This window comes from Rhincodon typus, chromosome 9, assembly GCF_021869965.1.
Source record: "Rhincodon typus isolate 14 chromosome 9, sRhiTyp1.1, whole genome shotgun sequence".
In the NCBI taxonomy this organism is placed as follows: domain Eukaryota; kingdom Metazoa; phylum Chordata; class Chondrichthyes; order Orectolobiformes; family Rhincodontidae; genus Rhincodon; species Rhincodon typus.
The window spans coordinates 92,049,857-92,072,967 of NC_063340.1; the positions used below are offsets into that span (position 1 = coordinate 92,049,857).

General features: G+C 45.5%; 1 protein-coding gene across 3 annotated transcripts in view; it reads left to right on the plus strand.

The window, feature by feature from the left end:
- The first annotated feature begins 297 nt into the window (after window positions 1-297).
- Window positions 298-23,111, plus strand: part of ncoa1 (nuclear receptor coactivator 1) — a 49,003-nt gene continuing 26,189 nt past the window's right edge. For all 3 annotated transcript variants that reach the window (XM_048600641.1, XM_048600642.1, XM_048600643.1), the window contains exons 1-7: window positions 298-419; window positions 2,976-3,142; window positions 3,905-4,005; window positions 4,438-4,615; window positions 5,309-5,488; window positions 9,581-9,676; window positions 20,090-20,230. In XM_048600641.1, the coding sequence (XP_048456598.1) occupies window positions 316-419; window positions 2,976-3,142; window positions 3,905-4,005; window positions 4,438-4,615; window positions 5,309-5,488; window positions 9,581-9,676; window positions 20,090-20,230 (967 nt within the window). In that variant the 5' untranslated portion in view covers window positions 298-315. The remainder of the gene's footprint in view (window positions 420-2,975; window positions 3,143-3,904; window positions 4,006-4,437; window positions 4,616-5,308; window positions 5,489-9,580; window positions 9,677-20,089; window positions 20,231-23,111) is intronic.

Genomic DNA, 23,111 nt, shown 5'->3' on the forward strand with positions numbered 1-23,111 from the left:
GGCGCTGACTCTCGCTGGTGTACGGGGTCCCGTAGGCGCTGACTCTCACTGCAATGCTGTCTGGTGCTTACGTGAAGCAGGAGGATTGTCTTGCAGCCTAAGAAATTATCTGGTATACTCAGTGTGTCACTGATGGCTCAGTTCCTGCTGTAACCTGCTTTTCGCATCTGAACTGCACTGTGTCTCAGATGGGCGCGAAGGAGTGTCAATAGTTGCTGGAGCCTGGGATAGAGCAGTAAAACTGAGTCAGGAATGACCCTGTTTGTTATAATATTTCCTGCCTGCTCTTTGCTTTCAGGTGGGAGATCATTGACAATGAGTGCTCCCGGGAATGGAACAGCAGAGCCTGCAAATCCTGATCCTGTAAACTCTGATGCTCGCAAGCGGAGACTACCTTCGTATGACACTGTGGGACACAGGTACGGATCCAGGGCACAGAGTTAAATAATTCTGAAAACTGTGGAAAAATGTTGGCATGCTTTGAGAGGTATACTCTAGAACTTTGTGGGAAGCTAGGGAAGTGATTGTTGGGCTCCTTGCTGAATTATTTGTATCATCACTAGGCACAGGTGATGTGCTGAAAGGCTGCAGCTTGGCTAACGTGATGCCACTATTTAAGAAAGGTGGTAGGGAAAAGCCAGAGAACTGTAGACCGGTGAGCCTGACATCAGTGGTGGCCAAGTTATTGGAGCAGATTCTGATGGACAGGATTTACATGTATTTGGAAAGGCAAGGACTGATCAGGGATAGTCAATGTGGCTCTGTGCGTGGGAAATCATGTCTCACTAATTCAATTGAGTTTTTGAAGAAGTAACGAAGAGGATTGATGAAGGCAGAGCGGTGGAAGTGATCTGTATGGACTTTTGTAAGGTGTTCGACAAGGTTCTGCATGGTAGACTGGTTAACAAGATTAGATCATGTGGAATACAGGGAGAACTAGCCATTTGGATATAGAACTGGCTCGAAGGTAGGAGACAGAGAGAGTGGCGGTAGAGGTTTGCGTTTCAGATTTGAGGCCTGGGACCAGCAATGTGCCACAATGATTGGTGCTGGGTCCACTGTTTTTTTTGCATTTATATAAATGATTTGGATGTGAATATAGGAGCTATGGTTAGTAAGTTTGCTGATGACACCAAAATTGGAGGTATAGTGGGCAGCCAAGAAGGTTACCTCAGAGTACAACTGGATCTTGATCAGATGGGCCTGTGGGCCGAGGAGTGGCAGACGGAGTTTAATTTAGATAAATGTGAGGTGCTGCATTTTGGAAAGGCAAATCCGGGCAGGACTTATACACTGAATGGTAAGGTCCTGTGGAGTGTTGCTGAACAAAGAGACCTTGAAGGGCTGGATCATAGTTCCTTGAAAGTAGAGTTGCCGGAAGACAGGATAGTGACCTGAAACGTTAACTCTGATTTTTTCTTCACTGGTGCTGCCAGACCAGCTGAGCTTTTCCAGCAACTTCTGTGTTTGTTAGTGAAGAAGGCATTTGGTATGCATGCCTATTTTGGGTCAGTGCATTGAGTATAGGAGTTGGAAGATCACGTTGCAGTTGTACTGGACATTGGTTAGGCCACTTTTGGAAAACTGTGTTCAGTTCTGATCTCCCTGCTAAAGGAAAGATGTTGTGAAACTTGAAAGGATTCAGAAAAGATTTACAAGGATGTTGTCATGGTTGGAGGGTTTGAGCTACAAGGAGACGCTGAATAGACTGTGAGGCTGTTTTCCCAGGAGTATTGGAGTTGAGGGGTGACCTTATTGAGGTTTATAAAATCATGAGGGGGATGTATAGGTGAATAGCCAAGGTCTTTTCCCCAGGGTTGCGGAGTCCAAAACTAGAGGACATAGGTTTCAGGTGAAAGGGGAAAGATTTAAAAGGGCCCTAATGGGCAACATTTTCCTTGCAGAGGGTGGTGTGTGTATGGAATGAGTTGCCAAAGGAAGTGGTGGAGGCTTGTACAATGACAACATTTAAAAGGCATCCGGATGGGTATACGAATAGGAAGGGTATAGAGGGATATGGACCAAATGCTGGCAAATAGCACTAGATTAATTTGGGACACCTGATCGGCATGGACGAGTTGGACTGAAGGGTCTGCTTCCGTGCTGTGGAGATCTATGACTCTAAGATACTGGGATGGATGAAAGGCTGGGTAAAGTTGGAGAACAATGGGAGTCAGCAATTCACAGAACATTAGTAACAACTCACCCGGAAAAGGCTTAGTAAAGGCAAAAGGAATATTGGGATCAATGGAATTCGGTGGTTAAGCTGCAATTTTAAATTTGTACAAATCATGATTCAGTCCACAATGAGAGCGTTTGTGCAGCTTTTAACTTGACTTAATGGGAGGTGGAGAGGGAAAAGCACAATGACTGAGATTCACTTGGCATTAGAAAACAAAGTGCTGAAAAGTTAGGATAGTTTTAATCAGAACAAAGCTTTTTAAATGAAACAGAGATGTTTAAAATGACCAATTGATTGGACAGAGTATAGAGACATAATGATTCCAGTTTCCACACTATTGAAAGTTCTGGAAACATAGGTACCAGATTAAAGATAAGTGTTTTAAGGCAGGTGAGAATAAACTGATAGAGATTTAATGATATAAGATTACATTGGGGTTCGTGAGCTACACAGTATGAATATTGCAGCTCTATTTTGGCCAGTCCTGGCATCACTGACCTCAACTGATACGGGTATTTGTTGCCATTGGATTGTGATGGAGGAGTCTATTTGGCCAGAAAAGCATTGGATGGCAGGATCACACCCTCTAGACAAACCGCTGTCCAGACTCACCACAATAAATCTGTAACTGTGACAGGGCCCTACCAGCACTGAGCCCTAGCCCAGACAAAGTTCACCCATCGAGCTTAGACAGGGTAGACACTTCTGGACAGTGGGCAAGAGGCTTATTGATGATTCTATGACATGTGTGCTTATTCCTGGGGCAGCTGATGATTTTCTCTACCCTCTCCAGTGCAGACAAACGTCGACGGGAACAAGAGAGCAGGTATATTGAAGATCTGGCAGAGTTACTGTCTGCCAATCTGAGTCATATTGACAGTCTGAGTGTGAAACCTGACAAATGTAGAATTCTCCGCAAAACTGTCCAACAGATCCAGCTCATTAAAAGGATGGAACAAGGTATATAAAAATAGAGCAGATGCGACTGTGCAAACTAACTGCATGCCAGGAGATGCATGCTATGTGTGTGTGAGAGAGAGGGAGAGACAGTGTGCTGTGTGTGTGCGCGTGCGTGGCAGGGCACTGTATGGATGTGTATGTCAGCGGCGGGGTACTGTATGTGTGTGTAGATGTGTATGAGGGAGAGGCATCATACCGTGTGTGTCAGAATCATAGAATCCCCACAGTGTGGCATCAGACCATTCGGCCCATCGAGTTCACACTGGCCCCCTGAAGAGTATCCCACCCAGACCGACCCCTTACTCTATATTTCCCATAGCTAATCCACCTGGCCTGCAGGTCCCTGGACATTATCAGCAATTTGACATGGCCAATCCACCTAACCTGCACGTTTTTGGACTGTGGGAGGAAACCCAGGCAGCCACGGGGAGAACGTGCAAAGTCGTCACAGTCCGTAAGGGTGGAATTGAGCCCAGGTCCCTGGCACTGTGAGGCTGCAGTGCTAACCACTGAGCCACTGTGCCACCCCCCAGAGGTTGTGTACTGGGTGTTTCAGAGGGGCTGTGTGTGTTGGGGGGGGGCGGCGGTGAGTGGGGGGCAGAGAGGAAGTATTGTGTGCACATTGAGGGGCCAATGCCACGTGAATGTGTGGCGCCTGTACCATGTGTGTTGAGACACTGCTTCCTGGTCTCTCTGTTCAGTGTAGTCTGGGTACTCTGCAATACTTCCTGATTTACTGTACATTTTGTTTCTACTCCACAGAGAAGGCAGCACAAGCAGAAGATGAGGTTCAGCAATCTGACATCTCATCCAGCAGTCAATCACTCATTGAAAAAGACTCCCTCGGACCTCTACTCCTCGAGGTATGGGCAGATTATCAATGTAGAGAAGGGGACTGAATTGCATGGTGCTGCTGAACTCAACTGGTATAGCATTACACTGCCAGATAGGTTCAGGGATTTACATCTTGTGTTTCTGCCCTGATGGTTAGACCCAAGCTCCACTGTGCTGGAAGGGGCAGTGTATTTGTGTGTGTGTTTGGGGGTTGACAGTCTCTCAACATTAGCTGGGTGCGTGTGATGTTGGGGTAAACTGCAGTGATGGGATCAGGGCGGACTGTAGGATTGCTGGTAGGTTGCCTCTGAATCCTTCTGCATCCTGAACTGTTTGGAGTGGTGGGGAGGAATAGGGTGGGGGCGGACCATTGTTCATCTGCACTGAAACCTTTGAGGTAGTGGTTTGGAGTGTGGGTGCGCCCAGTCCTCCTACTGACTGAATGTTTATGTTCTATGCAGGCTCTGGATGGGTTTTTCTTTGTGGTGAATGGTGAGGGCCGCATCATGTTCATCTCGGAGAATGTCACCAGTTATCTGGGCTACAAACAAGAGGACCTGATGAACACCAGTGTCTACAGCATCCTGCACCTCGGTGATCACACGGAGTTTGTTCGCATCCTACTGCCCAAGTCCATGGGTAAGAGATTGTCCTCCAATTGTAATCTGTACTAATTCTAGGGCATGGCAAACAGGTAAGTTACGCATGCGGCAACACCACAATTCACGTTAACAAATGAACTAGGGGAGGTTATGCCCAAGGTCAGTACTGAGGGTCGCTGTCGGAGGGTCAGTGCTGAGGGAGCGCCGCACTGTCGGAGGGTCAGTGCTGAGGGAGCGCCGCACTGTCGGAGGGTTTCAACTGGTTGTTACAGAATCAGAATTATTCTGGTGCAGAAGGAGGCCAGTCGGCCCATCTTACCTGCACCAGTTGTATTACACAGTGCCAGTCTCCTGCCTTTTCCCCATATCCCTGAACACCATTTCTATCCAAATAACCACCCAATGCCCTCTTGAAAGCCAAGGTCTCAAGGTTTGAGTGGAGGAACTGAGAGTCTCCTGATGGCCTGGCCTCCCCTCAAAATAAGTTTAAGCTGATGAACAGCTCTTTCACTCCTCCTCATTTGTGGGATCTTGTTGTGTACCAGATATTGTTGTGCAAATGATGAAGGTCACTAAAGGCATTAGTTGGTACTTTCTCCAGAGGTTCTCCCATTTTTCCGGATTGCTCCCTTGCTGCCACCCAACTCTTGCAACCTCAGTACTCCCCTCGTCCCCCACTCCAATGGTTCAGTTCTCCGGTTACCTTCTAACTCCTTGTTCATCTTTTTAGTGAATAGTGTTCCTTGGTTGAAGGAGACCTCCAGGCGGAACAGCCACACTTTCAACTGCCGGATGTTGGTGCGAGGACCTCAGGAAGCGAATGCAGACAGTCAGGAGAAGAGGCAGCAATACGAGATGATGCAGTGTTTCACTGTCTCTCAGCCCAAGTCCATTAAGGAGGAGGGTGACGGTAAGTAGATTTTGGAGAACAGGTGAACATGATGTTGGTTGGGAGCTTCTTATGTTTTGGGTTTGATGGGCTTCACCTTCTCACCCATTTCTCCCCATATCCTCTCCCGCTGTCTGCTAGCTAATCAGTTGTCTCTCGGTCAAAATTCTGTAATTCCCTCTCTTGAGTGTCACTAGCTGGCTAGCATTTATTGCCCATCCCTTGTTGCCCTCGAAGGTGGTGGTGAGCTACCTTGTTGAACTCCTGCAATCCGTGTGCTGTAGGTTGACCCACACATTCTGAAGTGAAGGAATTCCTGGATTTTGACTCAGCCACAGTGAAGTAATGGTGATATATTTCCAAGTCAGGATGGTGAGTAGCTTGGAGGGAAATTTGCAGGGACTGATGTTCTCATGTAACTGCTGCCCTTGTCCTTCTAGATGGAAGTGGTTGTGTTCTTGGAAGGTGCTGTCTATGGATCTTCATTTGGTAAACTTCTGCAGTGCATTTTGTAGATAAGACACAGTGTTACTGAGCGTCGATGGTGGAGGAAGTGGATGTTTGTGGATGTAGTACCAATCAAGTGGGTTGCTTTGTCTTGGATGGTGTCAAATATTTTTAGTATTGTTGGGGCTGCACCCATCCAGGCAAGTGGGGAGTATTCCATCACACTCCTGACTTGTACCTTGTAGATGGTGAGTCTACAGGGGAGTCTTTGGGGAGTCAGGAGGTGAGTGAATATTCGCCGCAGTATTCCTAGCCTGTGACGTGCTGTTGTAGCCACTGTGCCTGTGGTGAGTCCAGTTGAGTTTCTGATTAATGGTAACTCCAAGAATGTTTAGAGTGGGGAATTCTGTGATGGTAACACCACTGAATGTCAAGGGGTGGTGGTTAGATTGTCTCTTACTGGAAATGGTCATTGCCTGGCAAATGTGTAGTGTGAATATTACTTGCCACTTGTCAGCCCAATCCTGGATACTGTCCACATCTTGTTGGCATTTGAACATGGACTGCTTCAGTAGTTGTGAATGGTGCTAAACATTGTGCAACCACTGGAGAACATCCCCACTTCTGACCTTATGATGGAGGGAAGGTCATTGATAGAGCAGCTAAAGATGGTTGGGTCTAGGACACTACCCTGAGGAATATGTATAGAGATGTCCTGGAGCTGAGGTGACTGACCTCAAGCAGCCACCACCATCTTCCTACGTGCCAGGTGGAGAGTTTGCCTCCAATTCAAGTTATGTTAGGGCTCCTTGATGCCACACTTGGTTAAATGCAGCCTTGATGTCAAGGGCTGTCACTCTCACCTCACCTCTGGAATTCAGCTCTTTTTGTCCATGTTTGAACCAAGGCTGTAATGAGGTCAGAGCTGAGTGGTCCTGGCAGAACCCAAACTGGAAGTCGCTGAGCAGGTTATTGCTGAGCAGGTGGTGCTTGATAGCACTGTTGATGACATCTTCCATCACTTTACTGATGATCGAGGCCAGAGTGATGGGACTGTAACTGGCTGGGTTGGATTTGTCCTGCTTTTTGTGTACAGGACGTATCTGCGCAATTTTCCACACTGTCAAGTAGATGCCTATGTAGTAACTGTATTTGGCAATGGGAGCTGCAAGTTCTGGAGCACAAGTTTTCAGTATTGTTGCTAGAATGTTGTCAGGACCTGTGGCGTTGCAGTATTTAGTGCCTCCAAATGTTTCTTGATATCACCTAGAGTGAATCGAATTGACTGAAGACTGGTATCTGTGATTCTGGGACCACTGGAAAAGGCTGAATGGATCATCCACTCGGCTCTTTTGCTGGAAGATTGCTGTGAACGCTTCAGCCTTATGTTTTGCACTGGTATGTTCGGCTGTTATATCATTGAGGATAGGAATATTTGGGGATATTGGGATGGGGATTCTCCTTCAATGCATTGTTTAATTTCCTCCCTTATGGCCTTGTGAGTCTAACTGCAGCACGTGACTGCAGTGGTTCAAGAAGGCAGCAGCCCCAGCCAGCGATGCCCAAGTCTCATGAATCAACAGATGTAGAAAAGTGCTGCTTTAGGAAACCCAAGGTAAAGATAGCATTTTCAGAGAGCCTGAGATCTGCAGCAGAGATGTCCTCGCACGACACATGTACCACTGTCATTGTGAGAGGATAACTCATTCCTTGGGGAGAGCCAGCTACTGTCTCGGGCCCAAAGCAAACATTTCATATCCGACAGGGATTCCCCTGTACATCCTACAGCCTGGTCGACTGTATCCGTTGCTCCCAATGTGGCCTCCTCGACATCGATGAGACCAGGTGTAGACTCGGGGACTGTTTTGTGGAGCATCTACGCTCTGTATGCGACACTCCCACTTCCTACAAAGTAAGGGGGTGGCCACGGACACCCGCGTGGGTCCAAGCTATGCCTGCCTCTTTGTAGGATACATGGAACAGTCCCTTTTTCGCTGTTACGCTGGCACCATGCCCCCACCTCTTCTTCCACTACATTGATGACAGTATCGGTGCTGCCTCGTGTTCCCACAAGGAGCTTGAACAGTTCATCAACTTTACCAACACCTTTCACTCCATCCTCAAATTCACCTGGACCATCTCCGATACCCCCTCTCCTTCCTGGACCTCTCTGTCTCCATCTCTGGCAACCGCCTCAACACCGATATCTATTTCAAGCCCGCCGACTCCCACAGTTACTTGGACTACATCTCCTCTCACCCACCCTCCTGCAAGAATGCGATCTCTTATTCCCAATTCCTCTGCCTCCGCCGCATCTGCTCCCTACATGGAGCATTCCACTCCTAGACATCCCAGATGTCCTCCTATTTCAAGGACCGCAACTTACCCTCTCGATTGATTCACAATGCCCTCAACCGCATCTCTTTCATTTCCCACACTTCTGCCCTCAAATCCCCTCCCCCCAACAAAAATAAAGACGGAATCCCCCGGTCCTCACATGTCACCCCACTAACCTCTGTAACCAGTGTATCATTCTTCAGCACTTCCGCCACCTACAATCCGACCCCACAACCAAAGAGATATTTCCCTCCCCACCCCCATCTGCCTTTTGTAGGAACTGCTGTCTCTGCGACTTCCACATCCGCTCCACACTCCCCACTAACCCTACCACCCCCAGCACCTTTCCCTGTAACCACAGGAAGTGCTACACCTGCACCTACACCTCCCCGTTCACCTCCATCCAACGCCTGAAGCAAACCTTTGAATCCCTGTCGGATATAACCTGTACATCCTCCAACCTGGTCTACTGTATCTGTTGTTCCCAGTGTGGCCTCCTCTACATCGGTGAAACCAAGCGTAGACTTGGGGACCGCTTTATGGAGCGTCTACGCTCTGTATGTGACAGAATGACAACACCTTCCAGTCGCCAACCATTTTAACTCCCCGTCCCATTCCATGGGTGACGAGTCCATCCTGGGCCTCCTCCAGTGCCACAATGACACCACACGCAAACTGGAGGAGCAACACCTCATATTCCGCCTCGGGAGTCTATAGCCTGATGGCCTTATCATAAAAATTCACCAGTTTTAAAATATTCCCACCCCCGGCCTCATCCCACGTCCAACACGGCCTCGTTGACCTGACACAACCTGTCCATCTTCTTCCCCACCTCTCTGCCCTACCCTTCCTGCCGACCAATCCCCAATCCCCAATTTCCCGTACCTGCATCCAACCTATCACAGACCCATCTACCTTTCTGCAGCCCTACCCATCCTCCCTCCCACCTCCTTGACCCAATACAACCTGTCCATCATTTCTCCCACCTTTTCCACCCCATCCATCCCACTGACCAATCCCCACCACTCCCTACTTGCGTTCACCTATCACCATTCCACCTACCTTACCCCCAGCTCCACCCCTTCCTCTCTGTTTATTTCCCAGCTCCCTTTTCCCTCCCCATTTCTGAAGAAGGGTCACGACCCAAAATGTCACCTTTCCCTCTCCTCTGATGTTGCCTGGCCTGCTGTGTTCCTGCACTTCAAACTGTGTTGTCTCTGACTCCAGCAACTGCAGTTCTTGCTATCTACAATCTCATCCTTTTTTGTGGCTGGCAATTGATGGGCATCCATCTGATTCTAAAGGCTGTTTGTTTCAATTGCTGCACAGATCTGCAGTCTTGTTTGATCTGCATAGCCCGGAAATTGCCGAAGCCACAGCTTGTTCCTGTGCCTGAGACATTCATCACCAAACAGGACACAACAGGTAAGAACAATGAGTCTGACAAAGGGTTGATGCAATCCTCTGAACCATCTGAAGTGAATATGTTGAACTGCTGGAGTGGGGAGAGCAGATCCTGGGAATTAGGAGTAAGGGGGAAAGGAGTATGAGTATGCAGTATTATTAGGGAATCCTTACAGTGGATTGTATGAAATGCAGTTGAAGAAAGAGTGTCAAAGGCACAGTGGCTCAGTGGTTAGCACTGCTGCCTCACAACGCAAGGGGCCCAGGTTTGATTCCACCCTTGGGCGACTGTCTGTGTGGAGTTTGCACATTCTCCCTGTGTCTGCGTGGGTTTTCTCTGGGTACTCCAGTTTCCTCCCACAGTCCAAAGATGTGCAGGCTAGGTGGATTGGCCATGCTAAATTGCCCGTAGTGTTCAGGGATGTGTAAATTAGGTGTGTTATAGGGGGATGGGTCTGGGTGGGATGTTCTGAGGGTCAGTGTGGACTTGTTGGGCCAAAGGGCCTGTTTCCACACTGTAGGGATTCTATGATCTAAAAGAAGGGAAGGAATTTAAATTACAGAAGAACTTTAGAAATAGGAGTGGGAGTAGGCTGTTTGGTGCCCTGACTGGAGAACAGGCTCAGTCAGATTATGACTGATCTGTTTGCGGCCTCAACTTTACATTTCTGTCCATCCCTCACAAATCTTAACCCTTCATCAATCAGAAATCTGTCTAACGCAGCTTTGAATATTTCAGTTGCCCTGCTTACACTGCTCTCTCGAAGTAGAAAATCTAAACGCTAATGACCCTGAAAGAAGAAATCCTTCCTCATTTCCATCTTATATTGGAGACTTCTTCATTAAAAACCTCTCCCCTTGTCCAGGTTTCCCACGCAAGAGGAACATTTATTCAGAATCCACCCGCTCAACCCTCTCAACTTAAGTTTCAACAAGATCACTTCCCCTTCTTTGGAATACCAAGGAGTACAGGCCCAACCTTTCCTCATTAGACAATCTCTGTTTCTCCAATTCAAGTATATTCTTTCTTAAATAAGGAGACCAAAACTGTGTACAGTATTCCAGGTGTAGTCTCACCAAAGCTCTCAAAGCTGAGAGAGACAGATCTTAAGTCACTAAGGGAACCAAAGGTTATTAGGTAAAGGCCAGAAAGTGGAATTACTAATTGTCGGATCAGCTGTGATCTTACTGAATGGCAGAACCAACCTTATGGGCTAAGTGGCCTCCTGTATTTCTCTACCTTATGGTTTGTGCAATTGCAGCAAGACTCACTACTATTTTACTCCATTCCCCTTGCATTAAAGGTTAACATTCAGTTTCCCTTCTCTAAGTACTTACCTCCGCGCTAACATTTTGAGATTCAGGTACAAGCCCTGTACCTTTGAGTTGTGCAATCTTCTTCCACTTAAATAATATACTGCTTTTCTGTTCTTCCCGCCAAAGAGGACAACCTCAAGATCATACATTATATTTCATCCACCATTTTTATTTGCTCACTCTCTTTATCTATCGATACAGCTTTGCAGATTCTTTATGTCCTCTTCACAACTTGCTTTCTTACTTATTTTTGTAGGACTCCTAAGAATGGAAACTAGGAGAAGATGTAAGTCTTCAGTTCTTTGAGCATGCTCCACCATTCAGTAATGATCATGGTGTCACGGTGGCTCAATGGTTGGCACCGCTGTCTCACAGCGCCAGGGACCCGGGTTTGAGTCCACCTGTCTGTGTGGAGTTTGCACTTCTTGCTGTGTCTGCGTGGGTTTGCTCCAGGTGCACCAGTTTCCTCCCACAGTTTGCAGGTTAGGTGGATTGGCCATGCTAAACTGCCCCTTGGTGTTCAGGGATGCGCAGACAAGGTGGGTTAGCTGTGGGAAATGCTGGATTACAGGGATAGAATGAGGGGGTGCGGTCAGGGAGGGATTTTCTTTGGAGGGTGATATGGACTTGATGGGCCGAATGGCCTGCTTGTGCACTGTAAGGATCCTACGATTCTGTGGCTGATTATCCAACTCAGTACCTTGTTTCTACTGTTTCTCATTCCCTTTGATCCCTTTAGCCCGAAGAAGTATTTCTAATTCTTTCTTGAAAACATCAGCGTTTTGGCCTCAACTGCTTTCTATAGCAGAGAACTCCACAGGCTCCCCACTCTCTGATTGAAAGGTTTACTTGTCATCTCAGCCCTAAATGCCGTACCTTGTATCCCTAGACTGTGACAGTTGGTTCTGGACTCCCCGGACAGTGGGGACATCCTTACTGCATTTACTCTGTCAAATCCTGTTACAGGTTTCTGAGATCTCTCCTCATTCTTCTAAACTCAAGTAAATATGGTTGTAACCAATTCAGTTTCTCTTCATACGTGAGTCCTGCTATCCCAGGAGCCAGTCTGGTAAATCTTTATTGTATCCCTCCATGGCTAGAACATCCATCCTCCGATAAGATCAAAACTGCACACAGTACTCAGTGTGGAATCACCAAGGTCCTGTACAATTGAAGCAAGACATTCTGCTCTAGTACTCACATCATCTTTTCACCGCCTGCTGGGCCTATGCACTTGCTTTCAGTAACTGGTGTCTAAGGGTACTCAGATCTCGTTGCACCTCCCCTTTCCCAGTCTATCACCACTCAGATAATAATCTGCCTTTTTTTGCTACCAAAGTGGATAGCCTTACATTTATCCACCTTATACTCCATCTACCGTGCATTTGCTCACTCACTCAACTTGTCCAAATCACACTAAAGCATCTCTGCATTCTCCTCATAGTTCACCCTCCCACCCAGCTTTGTGTTGTCTGCAAACTTGGAGATATTACTCTTAGTTCCTTCATCTAAATGGTAAATTTATTGTGAATTGCTTGAAGTCCAACCACTGACCACCACTAGTCACTGGCTGCCACTCGGAAAATGACCAGTTTATTTTTACTCTTTGTTTCCTCCCTCCCAACCAGTTCTCTATCGTCAGTACACTAACCCCAATTCCTACATACTTCAATTTTACATGCTAATTTATTATGTGGGACCTTATCAAAAGCCTTCTGTAAGTCTCAGGAAATCACATATACTGATTTCCCCTTTTCCACTCTACAAGTTACGTCTTCAAAAAATTCCAGTTGATTTGTCAAGAATGATTTCCCTTTTGTAAATCCATGCTAACTCTGTCTGATACTGTCACTGTCTTCCAGCAGCTCTGCTATTCATCCTTTTATAGTATTTCCCCACTACTGATGTCATGTTGACTGGTCTGTAATTTTCTGTTTTCTCCCTGCCTCCCTTTTTGAATAGTCGAGTTACATTAGCTACTGTTGAATCATAGGAATTGTTCCCAAGTCTATAGAATCTTGACAGATGATCACCAATGCATCCATTATTTCTAGGGCTACATCCTTAAGTACTCTGGGATGTCAGTTTTTGGACCCTGGGGATTTATAGTCATAGAATCATACAGCATAGAAACAGGCCCTTTGGCCCACCATATTAATGCTGACCAACAAACACCAAACTACAATAATCCCCTTCACCTGCACTTGGTCCATATCCGACCATGGCCTAACATTTTAAGTGCTCATCCAGATGCTTCTTAAATGTTGTGCCTCCACTACCGTCTCAGGCAGCACGTTCCATATTTCTACACTTCTGGGATGAAAAAATTGTTTCTCATCTCTCCTAAGCCACTTGCTTCTTACCTTAAAATTATGCCCTCTGGTCTTAGTCACATCTGCCATGGGGAAGAGATTCTCACAGTCTACCCTACTCTGTCTATACCTTTCATAATTTTGTAAACCTCAATCAGATCCTCCCTCAGCTACCTCTACTCCAAGGAAAACAAACCCACCCTATCTAGTTTCTCCTTATAATTGAGACTTTTTATTCCAGGCAACATCCCAGTAAATCTCCTCTGTATCTTCTCCAGTGCAGTCATATCCTTCAGACATTGTGGCAATCAGAACACATCCATCTGTGGATTAATGAATGATTCATAATGTTGTAACAAAACTTCTTTGCACCTCTATTCTACATCCTGGCTAATGAAGGCAAGTATCCTCTATGCCTTCATCATCCTGTCAGCCTGTGCTGACATCTTCAGGGATCTATGGGTTTGTACACCAAGGTCCCTGTATTCCTTAGTACTCCCCAAGGACTACCATTCATTATACATACCCTTCCTTATTAGACCTCCCAAAATCCCTCACCTCACACTTACTGGGATTAAATTCCATCGGCATTGTTCTGCTCAGTGTACCAGCTGATCAATATCAGACCGTAGCCTGAGACCATCTTCCTCAGTATCACCAACACCATCAATTTTCATGTTGTCTGCAAACTTGCTAATTTACCATCTACCTTGACATCTCAGTCGTTGACGTAAATGACAAACAGCAAGGGTCCCAGCATGGTACATCGCTAATAACAGGCTTCCAATTACAAGAACAACCCTCCACCATCACCCTTTACCTCCTATTTTTAAAGCCAGTTTTGGATGCAGTTTGCCAACCTATTTTGGACCAGTCTTCCATTAGGATCTTGTCAATGTGAACCGCATGAACTGCACTACTGTTACCAATATATTGAGCCACTTTTTCGAAAAGTCTATTAAATGCGTCAGACAGGGTCTCATGTCTCAAATTCATGCTGACAATCCCTAATCAATCGCTGCCTTTCCAAGTAGTGACTAATCCTATCCTTCAGAATTTTTTCCAATAATACTCCCTACCACTAGTGTCAAACTAACTGGTCTGTAATTACCTGGCCTGTTCCTTCTGTCCAAATTGAACAAAGAAATCACATTAGCTAATCTCCAGTCATCTGGCACTTCAGCTGTAGCCAATGAAGTGTTAAACATCTCCGTTAGGACCCCAGCAATCTTCTGTCTTGCCTCCCATAACAGCCAGGAATACATTTTGTCAAGCCCTGGGAATTTGTGAATCATACCTGTTAAAGCATGGACTACCTGCTCCTTATTAATCTTAACATGATTAAGAATCTCACCATCCCAACTGAAATCCCCAGCTACAGTGTCTTTCACCTTTGTGAATACAGTTGAGAAGTATTTATTAAAGACCTCACCCACGTCCATTAGTTCCACGCACAGGTCGCCCCTTTGGTCTCCATTAGGTCCCACACTTTTCTTGGTAAACATCTTAAGAAACTTATAAAATGTCTTGGGGCTTTTCTTGATCTCATTTGTCAAAGATATTTTGTGGCTCCTCTTTGCCCTCTGAATTTCCTTTTTAAGCAACCTCACGCACAATGTATACTTTTGAAGGGCCATCCCTGTTTTTAATGCCCTATACCTGACATATGCTTCCTTACTTTTCTTTATCAAATTCTCTACATCCTGGGCTCCCTGGATTTGCTGCCCTTGTCCTTCGCTCTTAGAGGAACACGACGGCCCTGAACTCTCCCCATACTACTTCTAAAAGACTCATTTTCAAAGTGTAGACTTACCTGGAAGTAGCTGCTCTCAGCCTAATGAAATCAGCCTTCCCCCAGTTAGACATTTAATTTCTGCATTATCCATTCCATAATGACTTTGAAACTTGCAGAGTTATGGTCATTATCCCCAAAATGTTCGCCCACCATAACCTCAATCACCTAATCTGCTTCATTCCCTAGGATTAGGTTTAGCATGGCCCATCTTTAGCAGGACTATCTACTTATTGGCACTAATAGCCCTCTTGGATACACTTTAAAAATTCCACTCAATCCGATCCTTTCACACTAAAATGATCCCAGTTAATGTTAGAAAAGTCCTCAACAACAATAACTCTGTTTCTCTCTCATCTTTCTGTAATTTGCTTACAGGCCAGTGAAATTAGAACATAGAACAGTACAGCACAGTACAGGCCCTTCGGCCCATGATGCTATGCTGACCTATTATCCTACTAAGATCAATCTACCCTGCATACCCTACATTTTACTATTCTCCATGTACCTGTCCAAGAGTCGCTTAAAAGTCTCTAAAGCGTCTGACTCCACTACCACTGCCAGCAGCGCATTCCACACGCCCACCACTCTCTGTGTGAAGAACTTACCTCTGACATCTCCCCTATACCTTCCTCCAATCACCTTAAAATTATGCCCCCTTGTAATAGTCATTTCCACCCTGGGAAAAAGTCTCTGACTATCCACTCTATCTATGCCTCTCATCATCTTGTAAACCTCGATCAAGTCACCTCTCATCCTTCTTTGCTCCAATGAAAAAAGCCCTAGCTCCCTCAACGTTTCCTCATTATTATTGAAGAAGATTGCTAGGGTCAGGGGTCACTTGCATTTGAAGAATGGATTTATTAGGGATAATCAGCATGGCTTTATGCAGGGAGGTTTTATCTCACAAACTTGATTGAATTTTTTGAGGAAGTGACAAGAATGATTGATGAGGGTAAGGTAGTGGATATTGTCTACATGGACTTTACTAAAGAATTTGACAAGGTGCCTCTTGGTAGGCTGGTCTAGAAGATCAAATTGCATGGAATCCATGGTGAGTTGGCAAGTTGGATACAAAATTGGCTTGGTCACAGAAGACAGAGCGCATTTGTGGAGGGGTGTTTTTCTGACTGGAGGCCTGCGACCAGTGGTGTTCTGCAAGGATCAGTACTGGCACCACTGTTGTTTGTCATATTAAAAATGATTTTGTTGAAAATGTCGTTGTTCTGATTAGTAAGTTTGGAGATGACATGAAAATTGGTGGAGTTGTGAATGGTGAGGAAGGATATAGCAGGATATAGATCAGTTGGAAAGTTGGGCAGAGGAAATGGTAGATGGAGTTTAATCTGGACAAGAGTGAGGTGATGCATTTTGGGAGGTCAAATGCAAGAGGAAAGTGTACAGCAAATGGCTGGATCCTTAAGAACATTGATATACAGAGGGACCTTGGGATTGAAGTCCATAGCTCCCTGAAAGTGACAACACAAGTGGATAAGGTGGTAAAGAAGGCAAATGGCATGCTTGTCTTCATCAGCGAAGGCATTGCATATAACAGTTGGCAAGTCATGTGGCAATTTTATAAGAATTTACTTAGGTCACATTTGGAATATTGTTCTGGTGGCTGCACTATAGGAAGGATGTAGTGGCCTTGGAGAGGTTGCAAAAGAGGTTTACCATTTCTGAAGAAGGGTCTAGGCCCGAAACGTCAGCCTCCGTGCTCCTCTGATGCTGCTTGGCCTGCTGTGTTCATCCAACTCTACACCTTGTTATCTCGTTTACCAGGATATTGCCTGGATTGGAGTGTATCAGTTACAAGGAGAGGTTGCACAAACTTGGATTGTTTATGCTATAGTGTTAGAGGTTGAGGGACGACCTGATAGAAGTATATAAAATTATGAGAGGCGTGGATAGTCAGAATGTCTTTCCCAAGGTGGAAATATCAAACACTAGGGGGTGTAGGTTTAAGGTGAGAGGGGGAAAGTTTAAAGGAGATGTGCAAGGCAACCATTTTTAATCCAGAGGTTGGTAGGTGCCTGGAGCGTGCTGCCAGCGGAGAAGGTAGAAGCGATATGATAACAAAGTTTTTAAGGGGCATTTAGACACATGAACAGGCAGAGAATAGAGGTATGGACCATGGGAAAGATGGGATTAGTTTACTGCATTACAATCCCCTCCCCTTTCTTACTCTTTCCCTCGCACCCTGCTTCTATACTTTGGTAGAAACTTCGATACCCTGGAATATTCAGCGACCATTCCTGTCCTTCTTTCAGCCATATTTCAATAATTGCAACAATATCATAGTCCTACATGCTGATTAAATCTCTGAGTTCCTTTATTTCCATCAATTTCCCTAACAGCATTTCCCTGCTCATACTGATTTCTTTTATTTCCTCTGTCTCATTTGACCATGTGTTCCCCAACAGTTTTGGAACGTAATTTCTGTCTTCCTTTGTGAGTACAGAATCAAAATGTGTATGTAATTGGTCTACCATCTCTTTCATCCATGTTATAATTTCCTTGTTTCTGACAGTAAAGATATTTCTCTTTATTGATCAGTTTTTAGAAACATAGAAGATAGGAGCAGGAGCAGGAGGAGGCCATTCTGCCCTCCAAGCCTGCTGATCATCCAATTGAATAGCCTATTCCTGCTTTCTCTCCATAACCTTTGATCCCATTCGCCCCAAGTGCTGTATCGAGCCACCTTTTGAATACATTCAATGTTTTGGCATCAATTGCTTCCTGTGGTAACGAATTCCACAGGCTTACCACCCGTGGGTGAAGAAATATCTCCTCAACTCCGTCCTAAATGCTCTACCCCGAATCCTCATACTGTGACCCCTGGTTCTGGGCACACCCACCATCGGGAACATCCTCCCTGCATCTACCCTGTCTAGCCCTGTTAGAATTTTATAAGTCTCTATGAGATTCCCCCTCATTTGTCTGAAAACAATCCTAACCTAGTCAATCTCTCCTGGTATGTCAGTCCCACCATCCCCGGAATCAGCCTGGTAAACCTTCGCTGCACTCCCTTGAGAGCAAGAGCATCCTTCCTCAGAAAAGGAGACCAAAACTGCACATAACATTCTTGGTGTGGTCTCACCAAGGCCCTGTACAACCGCAACAACACATCCCTGCTTCTGCACTCAAAACCTCATAAAATGAAGGCCAACATACCATTTGCCTTCTTTACCACCTGCTGCACCTGCATGCGACTGGTGCACAAGGACACCCAGGTCTTGCTACACACTCCCCTCTCCCAATTTAAAGCCAGATAATAATCTGCCTTAGAGATAGTAGGAACTGCAGATGCTGGAGAATCCGAGACAACAAGGTGCAGGGCTGGATGAACACAGCAGGCCAAGCAGCATCATAGGAGCAGAGAGGCTGATGTTTCGGGCCTAGACCCTTCATCAGAAAAGGGGGAGGGGAAGGGGGTTTTGAAATAAATAGGGAGAGAGTGGGAGGCGGATAGAGGAGAGGACAGGTGGAGAGGAAACAAACAGGTCGAAGAGGCGGGGATGGAGCCAGTAAAGGTGAGTGTAGGTAGGGAGTTAGGAAGGGGATAGGTCAGTCCAGGGAGGACGGACAGGTCAAGGGGGCGGGATGAGGTTGGTCGGTAGGAGATGGAGGTGCGGCTTGAGGTGGGAGGAGGGGATAGGTGGGAGGAAGAACAGGTTAGGGAGGCGGGGACGAGCTGGACTGGTTTTGGGATGCGGTAGGGGGAGGGGAGATTTTGAAACTTGTGAAATCCACATTGATACCATTGGGCTGCAGGGTTCCCAAGCGGAATATGAGTTGCTGTTCCTGCAACCTTCGGGTGGCATCGTTGTGGCACTGCAGGAGGCCCAGGATGGACATGTCGTCTGAGGAATGGGAGGGGGAGTTGAAATGGTTCGCTTTATTCACATAACCAGAGAAGCCTGATTGAATGTTCTTATCAAGTTTACTCTCTAACTCTGTTTTCCCCTCTTAACCAATCTCTGTTCTCTGTTGCAATGGGACACTCTTCTACACTAGAGTCTGTTCTGCTTTTCATGGTTGACTTTTACTAATTCTCTCTAACCACTTTAGTTGCTTTCCCTTCATATCCTTGTCCAAAAATAACCATTCAACTTCAGTTTTGAAATTTTCATCTGGCCCCCAGCAACCAGAGCCCTTTGGGAAGACTGTCAGAAACATCTGTTCCTGTTAATCGAGATGCATTTGGTTCCACAACTAAAGGGTCTGGCTCCAATTTTAAGGTGGTGCCTCCTTGGTGTCCTCCTGGACACCTAGAAGAAATATTTTCTCTCTTTCCCCAATCAAATTATTGACTGATCTTAAAGACCTCAAATAGATCTTCCTTATAACTTCTATGCATGAGAGAGTACAAGGCTAGTTTATTCAGTCAACCAGTCCCCCTAATTTAATTTGTCAGCCTTCTTTCCATTCTGATGAGGAGCTTTTGTGGTGCACTGGTAGTGTTGCTGGATACTTATGGACTGTGGTGTTGAACAGTTAACTGTGTTTCTTTGTTTTCTTTACTTTTTAGGACAAAGGACTGTAATGTTTAACTTTTTAACTTTGTTTTCTTTATTTTTTTCTGCATTGTACCAAGATTCTGTATCTAGGATGGCGCTGTGAGTGGTGACTTTTAAACCTTTCACTGTACTGATGTGAGTACATGTGACAATAAACTTAATTTAATTCAAGCCAGAAAGCCCATGTCCCACTTGTCCCAGATTTGAGTCATAGCATTCTCTTCAAAATCACGATGTCCTTTCTAAGGTACAGTGAGCAATACTGAATATGGGTCCTCAGGTAGTGTTTCATCAGAGCTCTATTAATCTATTCACTTGCAACTCTGTCTATTCCAGTTCTCTTCAGGTGATGGGCATACTTAAAATCTCCCTTTTAATTATTATGCGTGGTGGTGAGTATGTGTGGTTGAGGTTATGGGGAAAAGTTGGGGTGGATGGTATGGTAACAGGTGGGGCTGTGGTCTGATTGTATTTGACTCTGATCTTTTCTTAGGAAAGATTATTTCCATTGATGCGAGCACCCTACGGGCCTCTGCAAGAGTGGGCTGGGAGGACCTGGTCAGGAAATGTATCTATGCTTTTTTCCAACCCCAGCAACGGGGGCCCTCGTATGCTAAACAGCTGCTCCAGGAAGGTAGGTAATCATTGTTTGTCCTCAACTACTGGACAGTGATCAGGAGCAAAAACCCTCGCTGATTCCCCTCCCCACTCCCACCCCAACACCAACCCCATTTAATCTATGGATCACTGGACAGTGATCAGGAGCAGGAATCCTGGCTGATTTCCCCTGGAAACCTTTCCTTTGAGAATTTGTCTGATTTTCTTTTGAAACTGCTTCCACCACCCTTTGAGTGAGCCAGCTTCAAATCACAGCAACTCTCTACTTAATTTCCCTTTTGCTATGTAACCTCTGATTCTTATGGTGGTTAGTTTCTACCTGTATTCTCTTGTCAGAGATCCTTTTGTCATTGAAAACAGTTTCTCCATACTTTATTTAATCTGTTCATCCACATCTCCTCTCAACTTTCATGGCCTATGTTTTTCAACCTCTTCATATTACTGAAACCTCTTCCCTCACCAATCCTTTGTTATTTCACCAAAGAGTGCCCCACTGTCATCATCCTTGGCATTACCGTTGACCAGAAACTCATCTGGACTCAGCATATAAACACAGATCAGAGGTTAGGAATAACTCACCTTATGACTCCCCAGAGTCTACAAGGCACAATACTCCCCAATTGCCTGGGTGAGTGCAGCCCCAACAACAGTCATGAAGCTTGACACCATCCAGGACAAAGCAGCCGCTTGATTGGCACCACATCCACAACATCCATTCCCTCCACCACAGATGTTCAGTAGCAGCAGTATGTACTAACACAAGATGGATTGCAGAAATTTATCAAAGGTCTTCCTCAGACATCACCTTCCAAACCATTGACTATTTCCATCTAGAAGGACAAGGGCAGCAGATATATAGAAATACCACCGCCTGCAAGTTCCCCTCTAAGCCACTCACCATCCTGATTTGAAAATAAAAACGCAGTTCCTTCACTGTCACCTGGTCAAAATCCTGGAATTCGTTCCCTAAAGAATGGAGTGCAGCAGTTTGAGAAGACAGCTTACCACCGCCTTCTCAAAGACAGCTAGGGGTGGGCAATAAGTGCTGGCCAGCCAGCGGCATCTGTGTACCACAAGTGAATAAAAAAATTCCATCAAGTTAGTTAAGCATAATTTGCCTTTCAGAATATAAAAACCAGGAGCAGGAATTCAGTCCCACGAGCCTGCTCCGCCATTCAATACAACTGTGGCTGATCGCATGTCAGCCTCAACTCCAAGATGATGAGAGGCATAGGTAGAGTGGATAGCCAGAGACTTTTTCCCAGGGTGGAAATGACTATTACAAGGGGGCATAATTTTAAGGTGATTGGAGGAAGGTATAGGGGAGAGGTAGGTTCTTTACACAGAGAGTGGTGGGTGCATGGAATGCGCTGCCAGCGGTGGTAGTGGAGTCTGATACATTAGGGACATTTAAGTGACTCTTGGATAGGCACATGGATGATAGTGAAATGTAGGGTCTGCAGGGTAGTTTGATCTTCGAGTAGGATAATAGGTTGGCACAATATCGTGGGCCGAAGGGCCTGTACTGTTCTGTGTTCTATGTTCCACTTTTCTTACAGCCCTCCATAACCCTTCATCCCGTTAGTAATTAAAAATCTATCTTGTCCTTCTGTTGATTCAGTGGGATGGTGACCACCGCATTCTGGGGCAGTGAATTCCATAGATTCATAACTCTTTGAAATAATTGATTCCTCCTCATCTCTGTTTTAAATCTGCTGCCCCTTAGGCTAAAACTATGACCTCTGGTTCTAGATTGCCCCACAAGGGAAAACATCCTCTCGATGTCTAGATAAATGATCCATTAACAGATCCATGCTGGCACTTTATTGTTATCAGCACACTTTTTTAAAATTCATTCATGGGATGAGGGTGTCGCTGGCTAGGCCAGCATTTATCGCCCATCCCAAAGGGCAGTTCAGAGTCAACCACATTGCTGTGGGTCCAGTGTCACATATAGGCCAGACCAAGTAAGGATGGCCATTTCCTTCCCTAAAGTGCATTGTGATCCAGATGGCTTTCTCTGATAATCAATAGCAGTTTCATGATCATCATTAGACTCTTAATTCCAGAATTTTATTGAAATCAAATTGCACCATCTGCCATGGCGGGATTCGAACCCAGATTACCAGAATATTACCTGTGTCTCTGGATTAACAGTCTAGCAATAATACACTAGGCCATTACCTCCCTGTTTTCAAGTTTTCCATTTTCCAAGTATCAATTTATTTTGTCTCAGATTAATGTCTGTAAAAGAAATTATGTTAAATTTCAGTTAGACTTCAGCTGGGGTGTGTGTCCAGTTCTAGGCATCGTAATTTAGGAAGGATGTGAACCCTTTGGAGGGATTGTTGAAAACAAGTTCTCAAGAACCAGTCCAAAGATGTGAAAGTTAGATGGATTGGTCATTTTAAATTGTCCTTAGTATTCGGGGATGTGTAGGTTAGATGCGTTAGCTATAGGAAATTCAGGGATGGGGTTAGGGGATGGTCTTCAGAAGGTTTGTCTGGACTTGTTAGGCTGAATGGCCTGCTTCCATACTGTGGGAATTCTATGATTCTACGATGTAAATCATTCCAGGGATAAGGAACTTCAGTTTTAAAGATAGATTGGAGAAGCTGGTACTTTTTACCCTTGGGAAGGAGAAATTCAAGAGAAGATTTTATAGAGGAGATAAAAACCCATGAGAGTCCAGACAGAGTAGTTAGGAACAAGCTGTTCGCATTGGTGGAAAGATGGAGAATGAGAGGGCACAGATTTAAAATGGTGACATGAGGAAAGCTTTCTCATGTAGCGTTTGGATCACGTGTGGAATTCACTGCCTGATAATGTGGTGTAGGCAGGTTCAGTTGAGGCATCCAGGAGGGTATTGGATGATTAACTGAAAAGGAAGATTATGC